Source organism: Podarcis gaigeae, assembly GCF_964106915.1.
Source record: "Podarcis gaigeae genome assembly, chromosome: 2".
NCBI lineage: Eukaryota > Metazoa > Chordata > Lepidosauria > Squamata > Lacertidae > Podarcis > Podarcis gaigeae.
In genome coordinates this window covers 100949383-100972483 of record NC_139679.1, presented here as the reverse complement: position 1 = coordinate 100972483, position 23101 = coordinate 100949383, and the positions used below count along the sequence as shown (strand labels likewise).

Sequence of the window (23101 nt, the reverse complement as noted above, 5' to 3'; positions counted from 1 at the left end):
TGCGGGGATTCGAACCGCCGAACTTCTGATCGGCAAGCCCTAGGCTCTGTGGTTTAACCCACAGCGCCACCCGCATCCCTAATGGTGAGTACCAGCACCTATTTTTCTAAGGGGGGGGGAGCACTGGCGCTGACCACTGCTTGGCCTGGTTTTCGACCTCCTTTCTGAGAGCTTATGCAGTCCTGGTAAGCAGTGTGTCTTACTGCATTGTGCAAATAAGGCCTTTGTCGGGACTCAGGCATAACTTTAACCATGGTTTACCGAACGCAAAAAGCTTCTAGACTTTTCCTTGCGGCTGTGCCAGAGCAGGGGCAGAGGGACACCCAAGCACGGAGGCTACAGAACAGTTTAGATCTGCATGCAAACCAGGCCAATATCTACCTGATCATTTTACAATATACGTCTCATTTTCAAGATGCATTAGCCCTTCAAGGGCCATTTATTATGCATTCCCACTCAAATAATAATAATTTTCACGATTCTCGTTGAAACAGATGTGTCTCTTCTTAAATCACTAATTAAGTGCATCGTGGGACATTGCAATTCTTAAAAGGCTATCAGAGGAAGAACCCCCCCTCCCTCCTCCTCTCCATTCTTAAACAAATCGGCTCTGGCAACTTCCCAGCAATCTTGACTTCATAACTCAAGGCCGTAATTATTCAAGGAGGACAAGTCTTTGATTATGGATATTTCCAGAGTGTTATGACTTAAGCAGAGAGATTTATTTTCACCTTTAACAGAAGCAGAACTGAAAATATTTGCTTTATGTGCTAATTGATTTTTAGCAGCTGGACCTCTCTCTCCCTCTCTCTCTTTCACACACACTCGCAATATTCTCTTGAACCAGGGCAACTAATGTTCAGTTCAGCCATAAAACTTAAGGAATCAAGCAACTGAAGTACTTTCTTTCAATCTGGAACAGCTCGTAAATTCCTAACCATATGACAATGGAGAAAACTTTAATAGCGTGCTGACCACATTATTAAACTGTGAGAAACTGGGAGGCAGTATTAAAACAAATGGAGAAAGTACATGAGCAAGCTGACATTCATGAGGCAATATTATAACCTAACACTGGGTTTTGGATGTGGTGTGCAGAAACCACTCTCCCACCCAAATCCTGTTTGGATACATTGACTAAAGTTCAGCTCTAAGTATTTTGATGTGACATCGGGTTCCGATGAGATCAATGGGGCTAACTATAGTATGGAACTATGGAAATACATTATAGTGGTACCTTGGAAGTCGAATGGAATCCGTTCTGGAAGTCCGTTTGATTTCCAAAACGTTCAGAAACTAAGGCGCGGCTTCCGATTGGCTGTAGGAACCTGTGGAACCCGCATTGGATGTTCGGGTTCCAAAAAAAACGTTTGCAAACCGGAACATTCACTTCCGGGTTTGCGGTGTTCAGGAGCCAAAACATTTGACTCACAAGGCATTTGAATTCCAAGGTATGGCTGTATCCAAGCTAACATAAGCTATGGGAGAAGATGCAGAGGTAGGTGTTTGTGGAGGGAGAGGTATAAGTTTTTGGAAGGCAAACAGCATGACAACACTGGAAACCAGCTGCATAAAAGGGTCCATCACCAGCTGTTGATCTTTGCTAAGCTATCATACTTTCTTTTACTTCTAAACTGCTCCTGAGCTCCATCTCATAAAAAAACTTTCCCCCCAGATGGCTATATGAAGCTTTAACCCAGCAACCTTTTTCAGCCGTGGGCCAGTCCACCATCCCGCAGACCATGTGGTGGGCCGGACTATATTTTGAAGGAAAAAAATGAACAAATTCCTATGCCCCACAAATAACCCAGAGATGCATTTTAAATAAAAGCACACATTCAACTCATGTAAAAACACCAGGCAGGCCTCACAAATAACCCAGAGATGCATTTTAAATAAAAGGACACATTCTACTCATGTAAAAACATGCTGATCCATTCCATGTTCCCTTGATGGAACTCCATGATTAGGCTTTGGGAGACAGCTAAAAAAGAAAAAAAAGCTATCACTCCCTCTTGGTGCTTAGAATTCAATCGAGAGAGCATGCCACTGTTTTCTGCTGACGGAATATTATATTTGAGATGCATATCTTTCTTAGGTCTGAGATTGTAAAGAGCACTAATAACTCAGCATTAAGCTGCAATTTCTTCCCTCTTGGCCACCGGCTTTCAAGTCTCAATACCTTTTAGGACCACTTGAATACCCACTGCAGATTCCTTACAATGAGGACAAAGCCCTTTGGAAGCCCTTTGCGTGTCGTAATTATGGGAGCAAACTGAAGAGCACTGGGAATTAATAAAGAAACAAAGGCATCCAAAACCATCAGCCATCTTCCCACACTACTTACTGGAACACTGCCTGGCAAGTGATAAAGAAAAAACTTTCGAGATGAACTTCAGGGAAGTGTTCGCTCTGATTTTTCTTGTATTCTCTTAATCTCTGGCCACTTTGAAGCCGCTCTTCAATGATGCTGGTCAGCAGATGGGTTTCCCCCTCCCCCAAAACATAACAAAAAATTAAACCTGAAATGGTTTGCTAGGCTGAAAAATATAATGTGGGTGGCTGCTAAAGGCAAAAACAAATAGTTGGGTGAAACCAACAGGATATAAAACTTATAAAGATTCTTATTTTCAAAAAAGAAAGAAAGTAGTTCATATTTTGAACTTATGAACCAGTTTTAGCTCAGTGCTGCAGCACAAATTGATAGAAATGCAGCAAGCATTTTAGGGAAACTTTGTTGTTGTTGTTGTTTAGTCGTTCAGTCGTGTCCAACTCTTCGTGACCCCATGGACCAGAGCACACCAGGCACTTCTGTCTTCCCCTGCCTCCCACAGTTTGGTCAGACTCATGCTGGTAGCTTCGAGAACACTGTCCAACCATCTCGTCCTCTTCCAGTGAGCACTCAGGGCTGATTTCCTTAAGAATGGATAGGTTTGAACTTCTTGCAGTCCATGGGACTCTCAAGAGTCTCCTCCAGCACCATAATTCAAAAGCATCAATTCTTTGGCGATCAGTCTTCTTTATGGTCCAGCTCTCACTTCCATACATCACTACTGGGAAAACCATAGCTTTAACTATACGGACCTTTGTTGGCAAGGTGATGTCTCTGCTTTTTAAGATGCTACCAACGACAGAGATTATAATGGTACCCAGAGTTCATCTGAGCATACAGCCTTCCTATGGGAACCACCATGTTGGATTTCACTGCACACGACACCACTTGGAAAGCAGAGGAATCTATCTGCATAGAATATGCATACTGGAAATCTGAATAGTCTCAAATAAATAATAGGCTCACCACTGGCCTAGATGCAGTCTGATCCTACAGACACTTCTCCAGTAAGGCTTTTACAGTGGTACCTCAGGTGAAGAACTTAATTCGTTCTGGAGGTCCATCCTTAATCAGAAACTGTTCTTAACCTGAGGTACCACTTTAGCTAATGGGGCCTCCTGTTGCCACTGCACCGCTGCCACACAATTTCTGTTCTCATCCTGAAGCAAAGTTCTTAACCCGAGGTATTATTTCTGGGTTAGCAGAGTCTGTAACCTGAAGCGTCTGTAACCCGAGGTACCACTGTATCTATATTTATCTATCCATTGCACACTAAGTTCACTCTTCCACTCCACTGCAGTTCTCTTTACTTCTGTTTTCGACTTTCCACTAGAATCCCTCTGTTTTTAACCTTTTCTATTTCCCCTACATTTAGATCACCCTAAGTACCACCTCTCACCATTTTCACTCCTTTGGATAATTTCTCACTCATTGGAGTCAAAAATTGAGTACACAAATCTAATAAAACCAATATAATGAAAATCTAGCAGCACCTGCGTGAGAGAATCTGTACTAAAAGGGTCTTCTGTTTCGTGCCCTCAGTCAGATTGCAAAATGGCAACACAGGTGAATCTACAGTGGTACCTCGGGTTACAGACGCTTCAGGTTACAGACGCTTCAGGTTACAGACTCCGCTAACCCAGAAATAGTACCTCGGGTTAAGAACTTTGCTTCAGGATAAGAACAGAAATTGTGTGGTGGCTGTGCAGCAGCAGCGGTAGGCCCCATTAGCTAAAGTGGTGTCTCAGGTTAAGAACAGTTTCAGGTTAAGAACGGACCTCCAGAACGAATTAAGTTCTTAACCCAAGGTACCACTGTATAAGCTCTTCTACACCTTAGCAACAAAACAACACCTCATTTGGGGCTTAACTGCAGATAGGCTGGTGTGGTATCGCCTTGTTTAAGAAAGTGCCCGTTTGTCTTTCCTTTGCCATTTTTCACACTTGATTTAAACACAGTAACATATGCTTTTAAGTCATTTCCCCAGATCTAGAGATGCAACTCAGCTGCATTTAAAAAAAAGAACTAGTTGATTTTGCTGCATTTTTCTTTGTAAGTTCTGGGAGCAGTTTTTAAAGGCTGGAATATATCAAGCTAGGCCGGCTATTAGACTGCTCCTCTACCACAGCTAAAGAAAGCCAATTGATCACTGCAAGAACTGTAAAGCTGCCTGTGGCTGCTCAGTCTTGGCCGTGGCTGTTTTTCTTAAGTATGGCGGCTCCTTCCTAATTCAGAAAGAGGCAGCGGGGGTTGTTGATCAATGCCGTGAGCTGCACATTTTGAAAACGGCTATTGTTCCAAGAGCATTTCTGTGGTGGTCAGCCAGCCCTTCTCCCCTGCTACACATGTGATTTTATTGATTTGTGATTTAGTTTGTTTTTGCAATGTAACTGCACTACTTAGAGCCGAATTTTGAGGATTTCAAATGACTGGGGGGGGTGGACGTAGAGGAAAGGACCCATTTTACGCATTTTGGGCCATTAGTCGTCCGTTCAGCAATAAGGATCAGCAGGCAGTCAAGGCATGCTCAGTTTGAGTGACCTTGTGAGCCTTTAACATGTTTACCACATAATCAGCAGGGAATTCCATTTTCAAAATACAAGACTTCATAATCCATTAGCAACAGAGATTGGCCCAGAGCACTGGATTTTCTCATCACGTGCATCGAGGAATAAAAAAATATTAGTATGCAGCAGCCAGATTAATCTTCAGCCCTGGAAAAATCTCCTCCCTCCCCCTGCCCTCCCCCACTTCACCACTTCCAAGCACCAAACAGCCATACATACAGTAGCTTCATTCAGTTTCAAGCCTGCACATTTTTATCACATCCAAAGCCCATAGGAAAGCTCCTTTGCAGAAAAAACCGCCAGGGCGGAGGGGGAGGCGGAGAGGAGAGAATGCTATTCAGCTAACTGCTCTACAAAGGTAAGTATTGCATAACAACCAACTCCCCCTTCTAGGTTTGTCTGTCGGTTATATAATTGCGAGGCATGAATATAGATGTTCATTTTAATGCAAGAAGAGAATTGTCTCCCATTCGCAGTGTCACCACTCCCTTTCCTTTCATTAAAAATAGAATTGCAAAATGTATATTAAAAAAAAAGCATCTCCCTGCTAAACACCCCCTCCCCCCAAATACACACCCGATTCTATAATCAAGGCCTTGGGTGAGATTAAAAAGCAAGCAAAGTAGTTTAGCTCACAGTCAAGTCCAATAAATCAGAGAAAAGATTCAAGTCGAGAGCATTTCAAAACGTAACCTTGGCAACGCAGAAAAATGCTCCAACAGAACTTAGGCTCGTTTTGCTTTATTCGTCGTTTCTGAAACTGGAACTGTAAAGAAGAGGAAGATGATGCAGCAAGAAAGTCGGTGGCAACAAGCTGCAGTTACAGGGGGTTCAAAGGGCACGTGGCTCCCTATAGAGAAAGTTCTTCAGACCCTCAAAATCTGACACCAAGTACAGCTGACCACATGAAAACAATTCAGCATCTTGCTTTTTAAAAAAATATGTAGCCCACGTTGCCTTTAAAAAGGTGTAAGGAAAGTAACACATTTAGAATACGATAAAAATACCCAATTCACATAAAAGCCTGAAGCATGTAACAAGTTTTTATAAAGTAATTGCACAAGTGGAGTGCTTCTCTTCATGCACTGGAATTCTGCTCCTTTTTCTGTCTCCCCTCTTTGATGCACTCCCCAAAATATACCGTACTTTCCCGTGTATAAGCCGAGGTTTTTGAATTATAAAATAATGTGAAAAATTGGGGGCTGTTTTATACACGGATAGTGCATAGGGTGGACTGGGGATTGGTTGGTGCGGCGAGCAGGAGATTGCCAGTAGAAGAAGAAGAAGAGTTTGGATTTGATATCCCGCCTTTCACTCCCTTTAAGGAGTCTCAAAGCGGCTAACATTCTCCTTTCCCTTCCTCCCCCACAACAAACACTCTGTGAGGTGAGTGGGGCTGAGAGACTTCAGAGAAGTGTGACTGGCCCAAGGTCTCCCAGCAGCTGCATGTGGAGGAGCGGAGACGCGAACCTGGTTCCCCAGATTGCAAGACTACCGCTCTTAACCACTACACCACACTGGCTCTCAGTGGTGATTGGGTGGGAGATTGGTGGCTGCGTCAAGGGTTGGTGTCGATTGGCTGTCGCTGCGGCAATTGGGCGGGCGATTGGTGGCTGCCGGCGGCGAGCGGACCAATGATTGGTTGCTTTGACGAGGTGTGTGGGTGAGCGATTTTCGGCAATCCCTCCCCCAAAAGCTCAACAACCCTGGGCAATCTCCCCCCCCGCCCAAAAAAGCTGAAGAAGTCTGAGCAATCCCCCCCCCCATTTTTTAAATTTGGAGTCCCCCCAAATAGGGGGCATGTTATACATGGAAAAATACGGTACTCTGGGGGCTCCCTCTGGAGCAGATTTGGTGGGTACAGAGGCACGTGAGGGAAGGAAAGGGTGAGCAAGTTGCATTGTGGGAACATAGGTCATTCTGTCTGTGCACGTAATATGGCTGCATTCAGGTGTGGGGTTTTTCCCCCCTTATAACATTCTTTCTACATTGCAGTACCTGTTGGTGCCTTTTAAATCAATATACAGTGGTACATTGGGTTACAAACACCTTGGGTTACAAATGCTTCGGGTTACAAACTCCACTAACCCGGAAGTGGTACCTTGGGTTACAAACTTTGCCTCAGGATGAGAACGGAAATCGTGCGCCGGCAACGCAGCAGCAGGCCCCATTAGCGAAAATGCACCTCAGGGTAAGAACAGTTTCGGGTTAAGAACGGACCCCCGGAACAAACTAAGTTCGTAACCCAAGGTACCACTGTACTACCATGCCATGCTGAATTTTAAAGGGTAGGAAAGAACTGTATGCCAGGATACCACCCCAAACTGTGTCACATGGACGGCAGATCATGAAAACTGTGGGAAAGTTACAACACAAAACTCCTGCATTTTTCTGAGTTGACAAGGTTGCAAACGGATTTGTCTTTTTCTGGAAACAATTAAAACAGAGATGAGCACTAAACCTATGCTAGATTCTGCAACATTTCCAGAAGCGGCTTTTAAGCTGTTTGAAAGATCACATAAAACATGAACATTAGCAGGTAAGGAAACGTCAGGAAGACGGACTAAAGTTTAACACCAACTCTGTAAAAGCTGGCCTGTCAAGAGAAAGGCGATACAACGCTTTGCAAAAGAGTCAGGATTAAGTATTGAGAAGCTTCCAACTTGCAGGGCAGTGATCCTGCCTTTATACATTTTTTTTTCCTGTTCAAAGTGAAGGGCCCTCCACAGATATCCAAGTACCGTATTTTTTGCCCCATAGGACGCACCTGGTTTTTTGGGGGGGAAATAAAGAAAAAAAAATTATTTCCCCCCCAGGCGCTTGTGGGGCGGCAGCGGGGAGAAGCGCTCTTCTCCCCGCCGCCAGCCTTCAGGCCAGGTCAGGGGACAGTGGGATGGCGCGCTGTGCCTCCCCGCTGTCCCCGGAGCTTGCGGGGCTGGTGGCGGGGAGAAGCACGCGTCTCCCCGCCGTCAGCCTCCAAACCACATCGGGAGACAGTGGGATGGAGGCGTTCCGCCTCCCCGCTGTCCCCCGAGCTTGCGGGGCTGGCGCTGGGGCTCTCCTGAAGCCTGCGCACCGACGCCTCTCGCTCTCCAGGCTTCAGCGAAAGCCTGCATTCGCCCCATAGGACGCACACACATTTCCCCTTCATTTTTGGAGGGGAAAAAGTGTGTCCTATAGGGCGAAAAATACGGTATATTGGGGGAGAAACTAATCAAATTGTTGGTTTGGGGTGAAAGGCGGCTTTTGAGTCAAAGACAGCTTTTAGGTCAAAACCAACATTTTTCATATTGTTAACAGGAACTTATGAAGCTCTCTTCATTGATCCACATTCACCATGGAACATTTGAAGCTGCCAAATATTGGGCCAGGTAATTGTTCCATCTAGCCCACTGTCATCAGTAGCCTTCCATGGTTTAAGGCAAAGGTCCTTCTCATCACCTGGTACTTGATCTTTTAAACAGGTGATGTCAGGGATTTAATTTGGGACCTCCTATAGGCCAACCATGTGCTTTAACCACTAGGCTGTTGCTCCTTAATTTCTTAACCTTCTCCATCCAAGCACTCTGTGCAACTGGTGACAAAGCAAATCCAGCATTTTCTCAACCACCACCGGGAGCAAGCATCTCCTCCTAGTAAGAAAATTAAACAAAAAAACCCAGGTCTCCACACAACAGCCCCATTGGCTGTCATCAAAAAGTTAGCACCAAAGGTTGTTTGTTTTATTTTTGATTTTATTATACTAAATTCACTAGGTAAATTGTTAGCTACTTACAAGGCACAGCGTGGCGATAAAGGTTATCTCTAATAGTCTGTTGCAGCTCGTGATCTGGAGATCCTTTCTGAAACCTCTGGTTGAGATAATGTCTCAGATCTTTGTTCAGACGACTTCCTGCAAGAAAAAGAAAGCAATCACAAATTGAGCAGAGAAGGGATTAACATTGCCAGCTCTAGCTAACATTAGACCTGCAATCTGCAGTTCCTCTGAATTATGGTATGCCGCTTTCATGTGCGTTTTCTGTAAATGGCTAATTACCAAAAATAACTTGCTGCAAACATGAAATCTCCCTGGCTTTACAACCCTTCTTCCTTCCTGCTGGTGCTAAAGGGATTATCACCCTCTCTCCTGGCAATAGCACATATTTTTTCTGCACTGGGAGAAAAATGACATAGACAAAATGATGATGGGGAAAAATATTTTAAAAGGGAGAGCTTTTCTTCTTCTACAAAGCCCAAGGCTTGGGTAAAAAGGAAGGCTGGACACACAGATTAGCATAGCAGAGCTGCCTGGTCTTTAGTTGGGAAATACTCAAACTAACATTTGCAACCTCCACAGCAATTAGGTCTGGGTAAAGTCTAAACATTCACTAATGTAACTTAGACAGGCCTCTGAGTTTCAAATCCTAGATGTGTGTTTCCCAAACTTGGGTCTCCAGCTGTTTTTGGACTACAACTCCCATCATCCCAGGCTAGCAAGACCAGTGGTCAGGGATGATATGAACAGTAGTCCAAAAACTGCCTGAGATGCAAGGTTGGGAAACACTGTAGATGATAAGCAGTTATTAAGCCAGAGCTCCCCATTTGAGACAAAACTCTGGTGTAAACGAACGAAGAACAAAGCACCAAAACCAGGACACAAATGAAAGAGGAATGGCAAAGGTGTACACTTAGGTGTACACAAACGTGTACACTAAACCGCTAAGTTCTACTCAGGGAGACCTACTGAAATCAATGACCCTAGTTTAGTCATGTTCATTAATTTCAGTGGGTCTAAACTTAGCTGAATACCACCCATTATGACCAAATCTACCCAGTGGGTTTAAACAGTAACATAACAAGTCGTTTCCAACACCAGTCTGCTAAACTAATAACAACCTGCACATATTAACGGTATCTTAACCAGGCAATGGGTTTCTTGATTTAATAGTCCCCAATATCTAAGCTGCAATTGCATCTCGGTTTTTCTGTTGACCAAGAAGGATGTATAGGTTTCTTTTAAGTCAAATATATTACCGTGTCATGAGATGTTTGTACAAGTAGGTGAAATATTCAAAGGCGAAATTGTGCAGTATCAGCACACACAATTTATGCAGGATATAAATCACATATAGCTTCTTCTTCTATGTTCATAATCATATACATCAATAAATGTACTCATTAGTTATTTTGGTCATAGACCAGCAGGGACTTAATGTGCTGTAGTTAAAAATATGAATTTGAAACACTTAATTAAAAAAAATAATCAAGGATCTTCTAAGTTTTTCTATAGGAACAGAACTCCATTAGAGACTTCCAGGACTAATCACTGTTCTGGGATTTGCGAAAAAGACATTTTTATTAGTCCTGTTGAATTCCCACTAATGAGCTCCTAGCAGGGCATGGGATCAGTCAATTCCCCCCCCCAAAAAAAAAGGGGGGAGGGGGAACAATTAAGCAACACTTCTCTTTGTCACATACTCATCTATTTTTACACTTCCAAGAGTCCCACAAGGGCCCAGCAAATTCATTCTCCAGGCACGCGAAATAATTAAAATGAAATGAAATTGTTCCACTAACGCAAACTCCCACAGGATTTAAGATACCTTTGCAAATCCCACCGCCACCCCCATTCCAGTTTCACTGTACGTGCTCCAAGAGTTTTCCAGTGAAAATAAGTACATTTGCTTTGCCTTAAATGGACCGGGGTGCCCTCCTCCCCCCCCCCCGTCACATTCACATGGGAGCTACCTTTCATGGAATTGTAGAGTTGGAAGGGACCACAATGATTTTCTAGTCCAGGGTTTCCCAGAGTTGGGTCTCCAGCTGTTTTTTTGGGGGGGGGACTACAATTCCCATCATCCCTAGGTAGCAGGACCAATGGTCAGGGATGATGGGAATTGTAGTCCAAGAACCCTAAGTTTGGGAAACCTTGATCTAGTCCAACCCCCTGAAATGCAGGAATCTTTTTGTCCAACGTGGGGCTCAAACCCATGACCCTGAGGTTAAGAGTCTGAGCTATCTGTTGACTCTGAGCTATCTGAGCTATCAACTGAGCTATCTGTTGATGACATACTTTCCCACTGTGGGTTTTCAGTAAAAGACGTAAATATGTGGCTATGGCACACTGCTTGGGCCTTTCCATTGTTTAGGAAAGACTCACATGATTCCACCATTCACATACTGCTCCCAGAAGCACAGGATAACATTACAGAAGAGTGGCTCCTCTGTGGCTATGGGCAGAAGACACCTGGGTCTTCTCATAACAGAACAACATGCCACTAACGCTGCACTGGCACTGTAAATTCCCTAGCTGACAAGCGCCTCCTCACAAGCAAATGAGAGGAACTCAGTCAGTAGAGCATGAGAACATAAGACTCTTAATCTCAGGGCCATGGATTTGAGTCCTACATTTGGCAAAATATCCCTGCAATGCAGGGAGTTGGACTAGATGGCCCTCATGGTCCCTTCCAGGTCTGCTATTCTATGATTCTACATTCCAGAACCATAATGAACTCAGCACAGTGAATGGTCAGATTGCAAGCACTGAAGCCCTAAGCCTATATACGTTGAGCAGCAGTTTCCAGTCTGAACCCTCCTTTCAATCCTGTCGTTGCAATAAACTACTTTCCAGTAGCAGTTTGAATCATCTCCAACTGAAGGTTATGGACAGATTCTATGATTTAATTGGTTTAAAGATTTATATGCCGCCACGATGCCAAATGGCATTGAAGGCTGCAGGACAAAATTCTACTGAAAAATGAAGCCACCCAGAAGCCACAGAATAAAAAGCACAGAATCATACAAAAATGATAGAGAAGGTTATCTATTTCCAGCCTGCCATAGTCAGACATTCCAGCAAGGGAGGAGGAGTTGGTTGAGTCCTATCCCACCTCCGAAGAATGGGTTTTTCAGGGTAGCTGAAGAGGCAGTTGGCGAATTGGCAGAGCCTGGAGAACTGGAGGAGAAGGGAAAGTCAAGAGAATTGGGCCCATTATGATTGTCTGCACTGTCACAAACAGCCCCAGCAGCCACACCAACATGGCAGAAGCACTTAAACTCATGCCTAGCTCTGCATCTTAAAGGTAAAGGGACCCCTGACCATTAGGTCCAGTCATGACCGACTCTGGGGTTGCGGCGCTCATCTCGCTTTTCTGGCTGAGGGAGCCGGCGTACAGCTTCCGGGTCATGTGGCCAGCATGACTAAGCCGCTTCTGGCAAACCAGAGCAGCGCACAGAAACGCTGTTTACCTTCCCGCCGGAGCGGGAATCTTTAAACCTATTTATCTACTTGCACTTTGACGTGCTTTCGAACTGCTAGGTTGGCAGGAGCAGGGACCAAGCAACGGGAGTTCACCCCGTCGCGGAGATTCGAACCGCTGACCTTCTGATCGGCAAGTCCTAGGCTCTGTGGTTTAACTCACCCTAGCTCTGCATCTTTGAACTTTGCAAATGGATCTTTGAGCAGTACAGTATTCTGAGCTAATGCTGAGACTCTGTGCTGACTTATGGAATAAAGCTTTTGGGTTTCCTGGAGCCAAGAGTATCAAGTATTGTGCCCGAGGGTGAAAGCCCAAGGCACTTATATTTCTTAATTAGTTTCAGTCACTGTTTTATCAGCTTGTATATTTTGTAACTGTTATTTGTTTCAGGACATTCTTGAAACCAATCTGAGATCACTATAATAAGTGATGATGGGCAGTCTACAAACCTATGTGACAAATACAATAAATATATGTGTGCACATATTCCCTGACCCCCCCCCCCCCCCCGGAATTAAAACGTTAATGCATAGTTGTTGTTTTTTGTCAAAGGTAAAATAACAATTCTAGGTCAGTCTCAGCCCTGTATACCTGAAGGAGCGTCTCTATACTAAACATTCAGCCTGGACATTGTGGTCCAGAATCCATGGCCTTCTGGTGTTTCCCTCACTATGAGGTTCAAGGAACCAGGCAGAGGGCCTTCTTGGGAGTGGCGCCTGCCCTGTGGAACACCCTACCATCAGATGTCAAGGAAATAAACAACTACCGTAAATTTCGCTCCATAACACGCAGTTTTTTTCTCCTAGAAAGTAAGGGAAAATGTCTGTGCGTGTTATGGAGCGAATGCCTATAGATGGCGGGGGAATTTGCTGCAGTCGTGAGCAGTCCGTGGCTTGCTTTGAAACAGCAAAGCGGGTGTAAGCGGCTCCTGTCAGCTAGCGGAGCCGGGGAGGAGAGAGAGAAGCAGAGCGGGAGTAGGCTGCTTTAAAACAACCCCGTGTTCTCTGTCCCTGCCTGCAGTTTTTTGCTGTCCCGATTTTGGATTAGCCACTGTAGGGGCTGTGTGTGTGTGTGTGTGTGTGCTTGAGCTATCGTTCTCCTCCTCCTGCTTCCCCTTCACTCTCCCTGTGCCCCTGCGACTTTAGGATTGACACTCTGTGTGTCTGTGTTTGTGTGAGGCATCGTTCTCCTTCTCTTGCTTCCCGTTCACTCTCCCAGCGCCCCTGCGCGCCCCTGCGACTTTAGGATTGACACTGTGTGTCTGTGTATGTGTGAGGCATCGTTCTCCTTCTCTTGCTTCCCGTTCACTCTCCCAGCGCCCCTGCACGCCCCTGCGACTTTAGGATTGACACTGTGTGTCTGTGTGTGTGTGAGGGCTCCTTCTCCTTCTCTTGCTTCCATTCACTCTCCCTGCGCCCCTGCGCTCTCCCAGCGCCCTGCGACTTTAGGGCCAGTTCTCTCTATGTGTGTGTGTGTTTTGACCTCACTGCGCTTGTTGGGGGAGAGTGTTGGTCGCAATTTTTCTTGATTTGTCTCAGAGTGGTTACTATCGTGGTTTTCTTGCCGGGGAGGAGGGAGAGAAGCAGAGCCTGCTTGTTCTAAAGGAGCAAAGCCGGAGAGGAGCCTCTCCTGCATTATTAGCAGCATCCTTCTCCACACCCCCCACGTGTGCTCCTTGTCCCTTGAGTGTTTTTCCTTCCCTCCCCACTTAAAACGTGGTTACAAAGCACGGATCCACATGGATCCTCAGGATTTTTGCATTGGGCTACCCAAAACTCACCGTCAGATCGCATGTCTGTGGCCACAGCATGAACCACAAAAATCATACATCCACTGTTTCGTTTAGAATATTTTTTTCTTGTTTTCCTCCTCTAAAAACTGTGTGCGTGTTATGGTCAGGTGCGTGTTATAGAGCGAAAAATACGGTATTTGACTTTTAGAAGACATCTGAAGGCAGCCCCATTTATGGAAATTGGGAGTTGCCCAGAATGCTTGCGGCAACCCAGTCAGATGGGCAGCATATAAATAATAACATTCTTATTCTTATTCATTGAGAGTAATAAATTTGCGTGCTAACCTTGTCAAACACTTAACAAATGATGATGATGATGATGCTTTTAGGTGTAGGTGGACTGAACACCTCTGAGAATGCAAAGCAAAAGATAACTACCAAAAACCCTAATCATCCATTTGGCTCAAACCATTTTATGAAAAGCTATTTCTCCTAACTGCTGATACACTGTACACTTGAGTGCTACATAGTTGCCTTGATGAAGCTAGAAAATGGTATGAATGTAGGGAACTCAAGCTCAAATGCCTCTTCAACTATTAATCTGTTTTAATTACCTTGAGCAAGCCACGCTCCCTACCTCACGCAACGGAACTCACAGATTTGTTGCACAATGTAAGCTAATGAAAGAGGATTTTGAGAGGGGGGGGGGAGGAGAGAGAGAGAGGGAGAGGGAGAGGGAGAGGGAGAGGGAGAGAGTGCAATGGAACACATGGAGAGAGGCAGTCCTGCAGGGGTCAAGCAATTTGTGGCTTTGTAAGTCTAAACCAGCATCTTTATAATTATATCTAGTAGGCTACTGGAAGCTAATACAGAACATCATGCACTGGCAACACTCCAGATGGGATGTTTCTTGAAAGAAAAGTGGAAGATGCTGCTAAATCAGAAGGCAGCAAACTTCAAGATTAATCCCAACTGGAATACATTGCATCGGTGTTTCCCAAGCTTTTTCCAACCATGGCCCCCTTCCGACCTTGTTTCCTTCCTGGGTCCCCCATAGGCGTAGCCAAGAGGGGGCAGTTGTCCCCCCCCAAGTAAAAATACAAATCAATACAAATTTGAGGTTCTGCCCCCCCAACAAAAATTCTGTCTACACCCATACCCCCTCCATCCTACCAGTAGAAAGGTAGCTATTTAAATGTTTTGTTTGTAAACAGAACATATTTCATTTATAATTTTTATAATTTATACAAAATACAATTACATAAAATGATAGGAAATATTGTTGAAGCAGAAAAACACATAGAATCATGGCACTGGAAGGGACCCCAAGGGCCATCTTTCTAGTGCAGGCTTCCTCAACCTCGGCCCTCCAGATGTTTCTGGCCTACAACTCCCATGATCCCTAGCTAGCAGGACCAGTGGTCAGGGATGATGGGAATTGTAGTCTCAAAACAGCTGGAGGGCCGAGTTTGAGGAAGCCTATTCTAGCGCAACCCCCTGCAATGTAGGAATCTCAGCTAAAGCATCCATGACAGATGGCCATCCAACCTCTGCTTAGAAACCTCGAAGGAAGGAAAGTCCAGAACCTCCCAAGGGAGATTCATCTTCCATGTATTATAAAAAATAAACAACACTTATTTCACCCCAGTTATTTGACACTGAGGGGGAAACCTAAAGATACAGTCTGAAAGGCGCACAGGAAGTTCTGTATATATGGGAGAATTTTAAAAAGCAAATGGTCCTCACTGACCTGGTGCAAAAAGATCTTGTCATCCCAAGGAGCCCTGGCTGCTTAGATAAAACACTGCATCCCCACTCAAGCTTACCTGGGAGTAAGGCCCACAGAACTCAGTGTGGCTTTCTTTTGAGTATACATTTATTCACTAGATGCAAGTAAGTAGCACCAGATGACACTATAGGATGCTGTAATGATGTTTGTCTGACACATGCACACAAGAACTTAAGGTTCAGTAAAGGTAAAGGTAAAGGTACCCCTGCCCGTACGGGCCAGTCTTGACAGACTCTGGGGTTGTGCGCCCATCTCACTCAAGAGGCCAGGGGCCAGTGCTGTCCGGAGACACTTCCAGGTCACGTGGCCAGCGTGACATCGCTGCTCTGGCGAGCCAGAGCCGCACACGGAAACGCCGTTTACCTTCCCGCTGGTAAGCGGTCCCTATTTATCTACTTGCACCCGGAGGTGCTTTCGAACTGCTAGGTTGGCAGGCGCTGGGACCGAGCAGCGGGAGCGCACCCCGCCGCAGGGATTCGAACCGCCGACCTTTCGATCGGCAAGTCCTAGGCGCTGAGGCTTTAACCCACAGCGCCACCTGCATCCCTACTGGTTCAGTACTGGTTCCCAATAACCTTCCATATATAATTTCACAACATTGCTTGGAATTTTAAAGTCCAAAAGAACTCCAGAAGACTACTTCCTTCAGTATTTCCCCATTGCTTTCTCCAAATCCGATGTCCCCAAAAGGTACTCTCCCAATGTATAATTTTAAAAACAACCTAATCGAGACATGCTTGTTCATATAAAGACATCCCAACCGAAAACTGCACAACTCCAGAGGAAATGACTGCCAAATCTGAGGAGGGCTCCTCTCTACATGCCATTGCACCTTGGTGCTTGGCAATGAGAAACATCACCACTGTGAGTCCGTATTAGGACTGAATGGGAAACCCTGCAAGAGAACAGATAGGAAATGAGGCCCTCTGTGAGTTAAGAGGTCGCACAGTAGCGATTTGTACAGCATTCAGGCCACTGCAAACGTTCTGGTGCAGAAAGGAAAATTCATACATGCTGTTCCTGCTTGAGCAAATGGCACCCTTTAGAATTTTATTTGTTGGGTACTGCCCAGAATGGTCTCCCTTGTGAAGTGGAAAGCTTCAGGTGAGCACATACCATTTAATTTGTTTTTTGAAATTTATATCCTGCTCTTCACCAAAACGATCACAGGGTGGGTCGTTTGCAGCCAACGTAGCCATCAAACACAACCAATACAGCAAAATCAAAACACATATTCCGCCATCAGTCAAAAAAACCAAAACCCCATCATACTCAACATATATTGATAACTGCTCAGATGCAGTCACCCTGTTCAGAACAGAAGCGTCCAATAATGTTGGGGTTTTTTGGTGCATTAAAAAAAAAAAAAAGATTAACACAACATCAAGCATCTAAACTCCTGTTGCTGGCATAACCCTAATCCCAGGAGCAGATAACAAATGGTAACATTTTGTGCTATATTACTTCGCTCTGCTCCATCCTGGCCTCCCAGCTGTAGACCAAAAGTGATTATAAGTAATGGGGCTATAAAAGCCATTCAATAATTAGAACACTCACTGGCCTTATGCCAGCAGTGACAAAAGAGAGTGATTTATGTAAGTCAGGAATGTTACATCTGCCAGTCTACAGGCTGCAATATCCCTGTGGCTTTCAGGTCAAAGCTTCACACTGCTCAGTGAGATAAGGGGAAGAAAACAAACAAAACAGTATTGAATGGCCTGCTTCTTGTCTGCACAGTTTCTCTCTTTCTTTTTTCTTTTTTAAAATGAAGGGGACTTGGGTGGGAAGGCTCTGTTAGGTGACTGCCGTATCTAAGATCAGGAAGAAATTTCTGTTCAGATCGTGCTGGTTAGTGAGAATGTTTGGGGAAGTTTTTAATTGTGCTTTTAATTCTGTGGGGAGCTGCCCAGAGTGGCTGGGGAAACAAAGACAGATGGTCAGGGTACTAATAATTTATTAATATTATTATTATTATTATGGCTTGGCTGGCTGGCTTGAATGTTGCATAACAGAATGAACCTGTTGCTCTCATCTCTGAATTGTGTCTCTCTGTCGGGACAGGGAGTGTGATCTGAATCACAGCAGATGCACCGGGTTTTCTCTGATACGCCTTACACAGCATTATTTTGAATTTATTTTTTAAAGATGCGTATTCTCCCCTTCTTCGTAGAATTGTTTTAGGACAGGTTACAACACACACAAAATACATCAACACAGAACAAAGTTAAAATGTCACGGAAGCGGACAGTTCACTTATATAAAATGTGGGCATGCGCACACCCCTTCCAGCTAGCACAAGCTAGAAAAGCTATTTTGATTCAAGGCAAGCAAAACAATTTCATACATCATTCATTCTCAAAAAACATGTTCATGAGTGCGGTTGGTTTTCTACTCGTGCTTAAAGAGGTAGAAATAAGGCCAGGAAATGAGGGCTTGAATAACATCATTCCACGTAAGACCTGGAACTTACACAGTTTTCCCAGTTCCTAAACCAAGATCCAGGAGAATGTCTGGCATGCTAACAGCACACTTCTAATTCCTTGATTTGTGCTGCCAGAGGAAATGTGACTACCTACAGACTGTCGTGTGTGTGTGTGTTGTGTGTGCGCGCACGCGCGTGCAGCAGAGCAAACCATGGATCTTCTGATATTAAGCTGCAAGGCTTTGGTTAGGGTAGTGGTTCTCCAATCCCAAACCATATTTAGAATTGCTCTGTAATGGGCACTGCAACACAGTCTTATGCATGCTTACTTCAGAGTTCAGCAGGCTTTGCTCTCAAGTAAGCGTGCACAGAACTGCAACACTGCCGTGTGTTATAGACAAATGGATGGGGTGGGGGAGATTCTGTTTTCATAGGATGCAATAAACAAACAGTGCTAGATTTAGGGCTTTATTGTTATGGGTGCTTTTCTTAGACCAGCTGCTACTCTGGGCAAGCTGCAAATTGGACCTCTAGCTTAAGCACTGCAAAGGTGGGAGTGAAAAATATAGAAACTGTTTTATAGTGTGTGAATAAATATTTCATTGGGAGAGAACATTGGGAAATTGTGTCCATGGTATGATTATTTTCCACATAGTCATTTTGAGACGTTGGCACCCTATTTGCAACAATTCCAAAATTCATATGCGGTTTCACTTATGCAAGATTAAATATACTGCCTTCAGCTGTACTTGAGGGTCGATTTCCAAAAATTCCGCTGGAAAAACGCTTATGTCCATGTGGAGATGGTGGTGTTGAGTCAGTGGGTCATGTGCTTCTAGTCTGCACTCTTTATAAAAATTTGAGCAGTGAGATTACCCCTCTACTGCTATCCATACCAAGGTCTCTACTGTGTCATATCTTCTAGCAGATCAAGATAATCATGGGACAGCAAAAACTGCAAAACATTTAGCAGGGGCAATTAGAATAAGATCTATAATTTGATTATTGATGTAAACCTCCAGAATGTATTTTGTACAGTTAAGTTTTTTACCTCTATCTTCAGTACACTGTATTTTGTTTTATTGCTGCAGCTAGTGTCTGATGCAAATAAAGATTCCTCTGATCCTGATTCTTTCACTGGGAGAGAACAGATCAGCTGCAGCTTCTTTGGGAGTCAGAGACACCCCCCCCACACACACACACTTCACTGGTGTCCGAAAAAGAGACAAGCATTTGGTTCCAACTCTTTTCACCTCCTCCTTTCCTCTCTTTGAAGAATACTCATCAAACACAAGCTGATGTGGGAAAAGAGAGGAGAGGCATGCCTTCAAAACCTCTCTAGAATTGACACCAAAGAGTAGAGGCGAGCAAAGGTGAGAAAAGGGTGCCCAGGGGATCAAATACAGAAGGGCATTTATCCGATTGAAATGAAAATATCTAGGCCAAGCTAAGAATCAGAACTGATCCTCATGCACATCAAACAGGGGAAGCACTTGGGGAAAATCAGCACTCAGTGATGACCAGGGAGAAGCAATGGGCTGCAGAAAAAGGTGATTAGACCAAAACATACTTTGGAGATAATGGAAATTCTGCTACCTGCTTCACGAAAGAGCGGAAGCCACCAGTAAACGTGGAAAGCTGAAATAGCACAGGATACTTCCTCCTGCACTTGCTGCCAGGACACTGAGGGTTTTGACTAGGAAGAACGCAAATTTTGCTACATTTCTTAAAATAGTGGGAATCGCCATTAAATGTCTATTCTCCAAAATATCTGAAAAGGTACGGAAGTGAGGTGGAGGTGAATTGCCAGGACACTGAGGAATTGTGAGTGAGTGGCAGGTTCTAAAAAAAAAATACCAACCACAATTTCTTTTTGGTGATGTAGAATAATTTCTTAATGCATTTCTGAGCTCTTGGCTCCACAGGGTGAATGACAGCCACCAGGCAGCACTATAATGGGCACCCCAAGACTGACACACAGGAAACCATGCTGGTCCATTAGAGAAATTTCAGAATCCACAGCCAGGCAATATTAATGGCAAGGAAGCTACTCTGCACCACCTACTGAAGGCTTATCCAAGCCCTCTAGCTTCTTGTCATAAAAACCCCCCTGAAACATTCACTGTCCATAAGCAATCCAAAGTCATATACGATGATCAAGATCAACCCACTTTCAGACAAAGTGCATAGTTCAGTGCCTTTGGATGTGCACACAGTAGAAACAAGAATGGCCCATGCACATTTATGGACTACAAACAAGGCAGTGCGTGGTATGAAGAAGCATGACTCACCGATGCTTCCAGTCTGTGCCATTCTCTGGTGGATTAATGAAAATATACAGCTACCTGTAACTCAATATTGTACATTTCTACATTGCAGTGTCACAACTGCGCTTTTATTTCAAAATTGCTCTCAACAGCGCTGCACTTTCCCAGATAAGGCAAGCAGCCAAAGGAATAAAAATTGCCAAAAGGTTCCAGTCCTATTCAGCATTGGCCATCAAATATTTAAGCTCAGCACGTAAATCGGTACAGCATCTGTTAAGGTTAGCTGAATGGTACCTTGGTATGAGTCCATCAACCTGGTCCCATTCATGCTTCCTTGGCAGCAAATTCTGCACATTTCAATGTGCCTTGGTAAGCATGCATAGAATGCCACTCTTCGTAGACCCTCCCTGCAACTGCACCCAACCCTTGTGTTTTGCCTCCTTATATCCACATGTGGTTGTAACTACTTGCCATAGATAGAACCTTAGCTTTGCGGGGGCTTTTGCAGCACCTGTCAAGCAAAGGCCAGTCACTGGGAGCCATATAACTAGACTCACCATGCAGAGCAAAATGGGTGAATTCACCCTTGAATAACCGTAATAAGAAGTACAAAAATCGCTGCAGTCATTGCACGTTGGGCCAGCAGGTTGTGCATCGTGCATAGACCAGCATCCTGCGTGGTCCAAGTCTGAAGATTCTGGATGTCACAAACAGAAAGAGCTACAACATTTGAGCTGTCAGTAGCTCATGCAGGCATAAGGAGCTACTAAACTTGTAGCAGTGCAAGTGGAAGGCACAACGGAGCAGCTGCCAAAGCCCATCTCCACAAGGGAACCACTATCAACCACTGGAGCCTTCTGGCCTGTTCACCTGCCATCTCTGGGCATACAATCTATTCCAAGAGTGGAAGGATAAGAAGATAGCTTCTTTCACTTCCCTTGTGCTTTCCCTCTGGGCAGACATACAGCGGGCAATGACTGGGCAAAAAGTGAACAGTTGCTGAACCCACTCAGGGAGGGGGCCCACTGAGGGAATCTTGCCCAAGCCTGCTCCCCCACCCCCCAAAAAAATCTGCAGCTGGCACTGCACGTTTCCTTGGAGTCCAGATTACTCTTTCAGGAAATGTGTTGGCTGTATACAGAGTAGCTTGGGATATTTCCTTATTTGTGTGCCTGAATAGATATTTGGTTTAAACGAATACAGAGGCACATATGTAACTAGATCTATATGCAACTAGATATATATAAATATTACTACTTGAGCACAGGGAGTGTGTGTCCTCCCCCAAAGTTGTTTGTCTCATCCAAGCTTCTGTCTTCACTGCCTGACCATCCTCTTCCGCCTGCAACACTGTGCAGCGCCTGCTGTTGTGTCATCTCTGGTTCTGTGTGACTGCTACACAACCACAACCGCCATTGCCAATCGCAGAAACCAAGTGTTGTGTGTTTCAACCCCTCTTTGTGCACTCTTATATAACCAAAACGGGCAATGAAGTATAAAATAGAAGGTGTGAAGAAGAAGAAGAAGAGGAGGAGGAGGAGGAGGAGTTCGGACTTGATATCCCGCCTTTCACTCCCTTTAAGGAGTCTCAAAGCGGCTAACATTCTCCTTTCCCTTCCTCCCCCACAACAAACACTCTGTGAGGTGAGTGGGGTTGAGAGACTTCAGAGAAGTGTGACTAGTCCAAGGTCACCCAGCAGCTGCACGTGGAGGAGCGGAGATGCGAACCCGGTTCACCAGATTACGAGACTACCACTCTTCACCACTACACCACACTAAGAGTTAAATGAAAGAGATGGCTGGGCGGTGACACTGCTGGCCTCTTTGCTGCTCATTCCAAGGAAGTGTCTACTCAACCCACACCAGGAGCAAATTGCAGGGCATTAAACACACAAGCGGGGAGAGAGGATGTCTGCAGAGGTGTAAGGAGCCTTGGCATCTGCTTGCCTAAACATTAGAAACTCGCCCCAAAGAATGAAACATCCGCTACTCCAAGTCTCTGCAAGATCGGTGTCTATAAACATTTAACGCTGGCTCCTGAAAGGAACAGTGGCACTTTGGAACCCAACCATGTTTTGCAACCCTGAGTAATAGGGGATTTACATATTATGTAATAGAGTAATAGAAAAAAATTCATTTTTTACATAATTAAAATCTAGAATGAACAGAGCCTGAGTCCACCTCTCTTCACACTGGATCCCTTTTGCTGTTTCTGTCCCCCAGCCACGTTCCCTGCAGTTGCCGTTGCCAATTTACGTGTCCATTAAAACAGTGCTTTTGTGAGCAGCCCCACAGCCCCAATGCTCCCTCAGAATCATTAGACTTTCCTCCTAAAATAAAGCAACCCCCACCTGCTGTTCAACCAAACCATTTTATACTATTAACTAGGGAAGAAAGCTCTTTCTGGAACAACCAACCTAAAGCGATCTCTGAGCGCAATTCTCACCCAAAGGCACCTGATCGTATTGCGAAATCATACTGGGGGCAAATTCAACCGCCATCTGCCTGATAGACTCTGTCTACTAAGCGGTCAGCGTGAGGCAGCAGATAGGCCTCTCTGCTCATTTTGGCACTGTGCTGTTTCATTTTGCACTCACAGAAGGACATGAACCAGTCCTAGGGCCCGAGTCAGCCCAATACATTTTGCAGCCCGAGGCAGAGCAACAAACCCTGTCCCCACCTAACACCAAGGCCAGGCACATTATTGTGGCACCTGAGGCAGAAAATCTAACAAGAGCCTATCTCCCTTCTTGG

At 44.8% G+C, this 23101-nt stretch overlaps 1 protein-coding gene and 1 long non-coding RNA gene across 42 annotated transcripts in view; one reads left to right on the top strand and one right to left on the bottom strand.

The window, feature by feature from the left end:
- The window catches only part of MAGI1 (membrane associated guanylate kinase, WW and PDZ domain containing 1), a 475361-nt gene that overhangs the window by 221297 nt on the left and 230963 nt on the right, over positions 1 to 23101 (bottom strand). For all 41 annotated transcript variants that reach the window (XM_083722580.1, XM_083722597.1, XM_083722572.1 and 38 more), the window contains exon 2: positions 8675 to 8791. In XM_083722580.1, coding sequence (XP_083578706.1) covers positions 8675 to 8791 — 117 coding nt within the window. The remainder of the gene's footprint in view (positions 1 to 8674; positions 8792 to 23101) is intronic.
- Positions 1 to 23101, top strand: part of LOC310838190 — a 582108-nt gene that overhangs the window by 426689 nt on the left and 132318 nt on the right. The gene's annotated exons all lie outside the window — the stretch shown is intronic.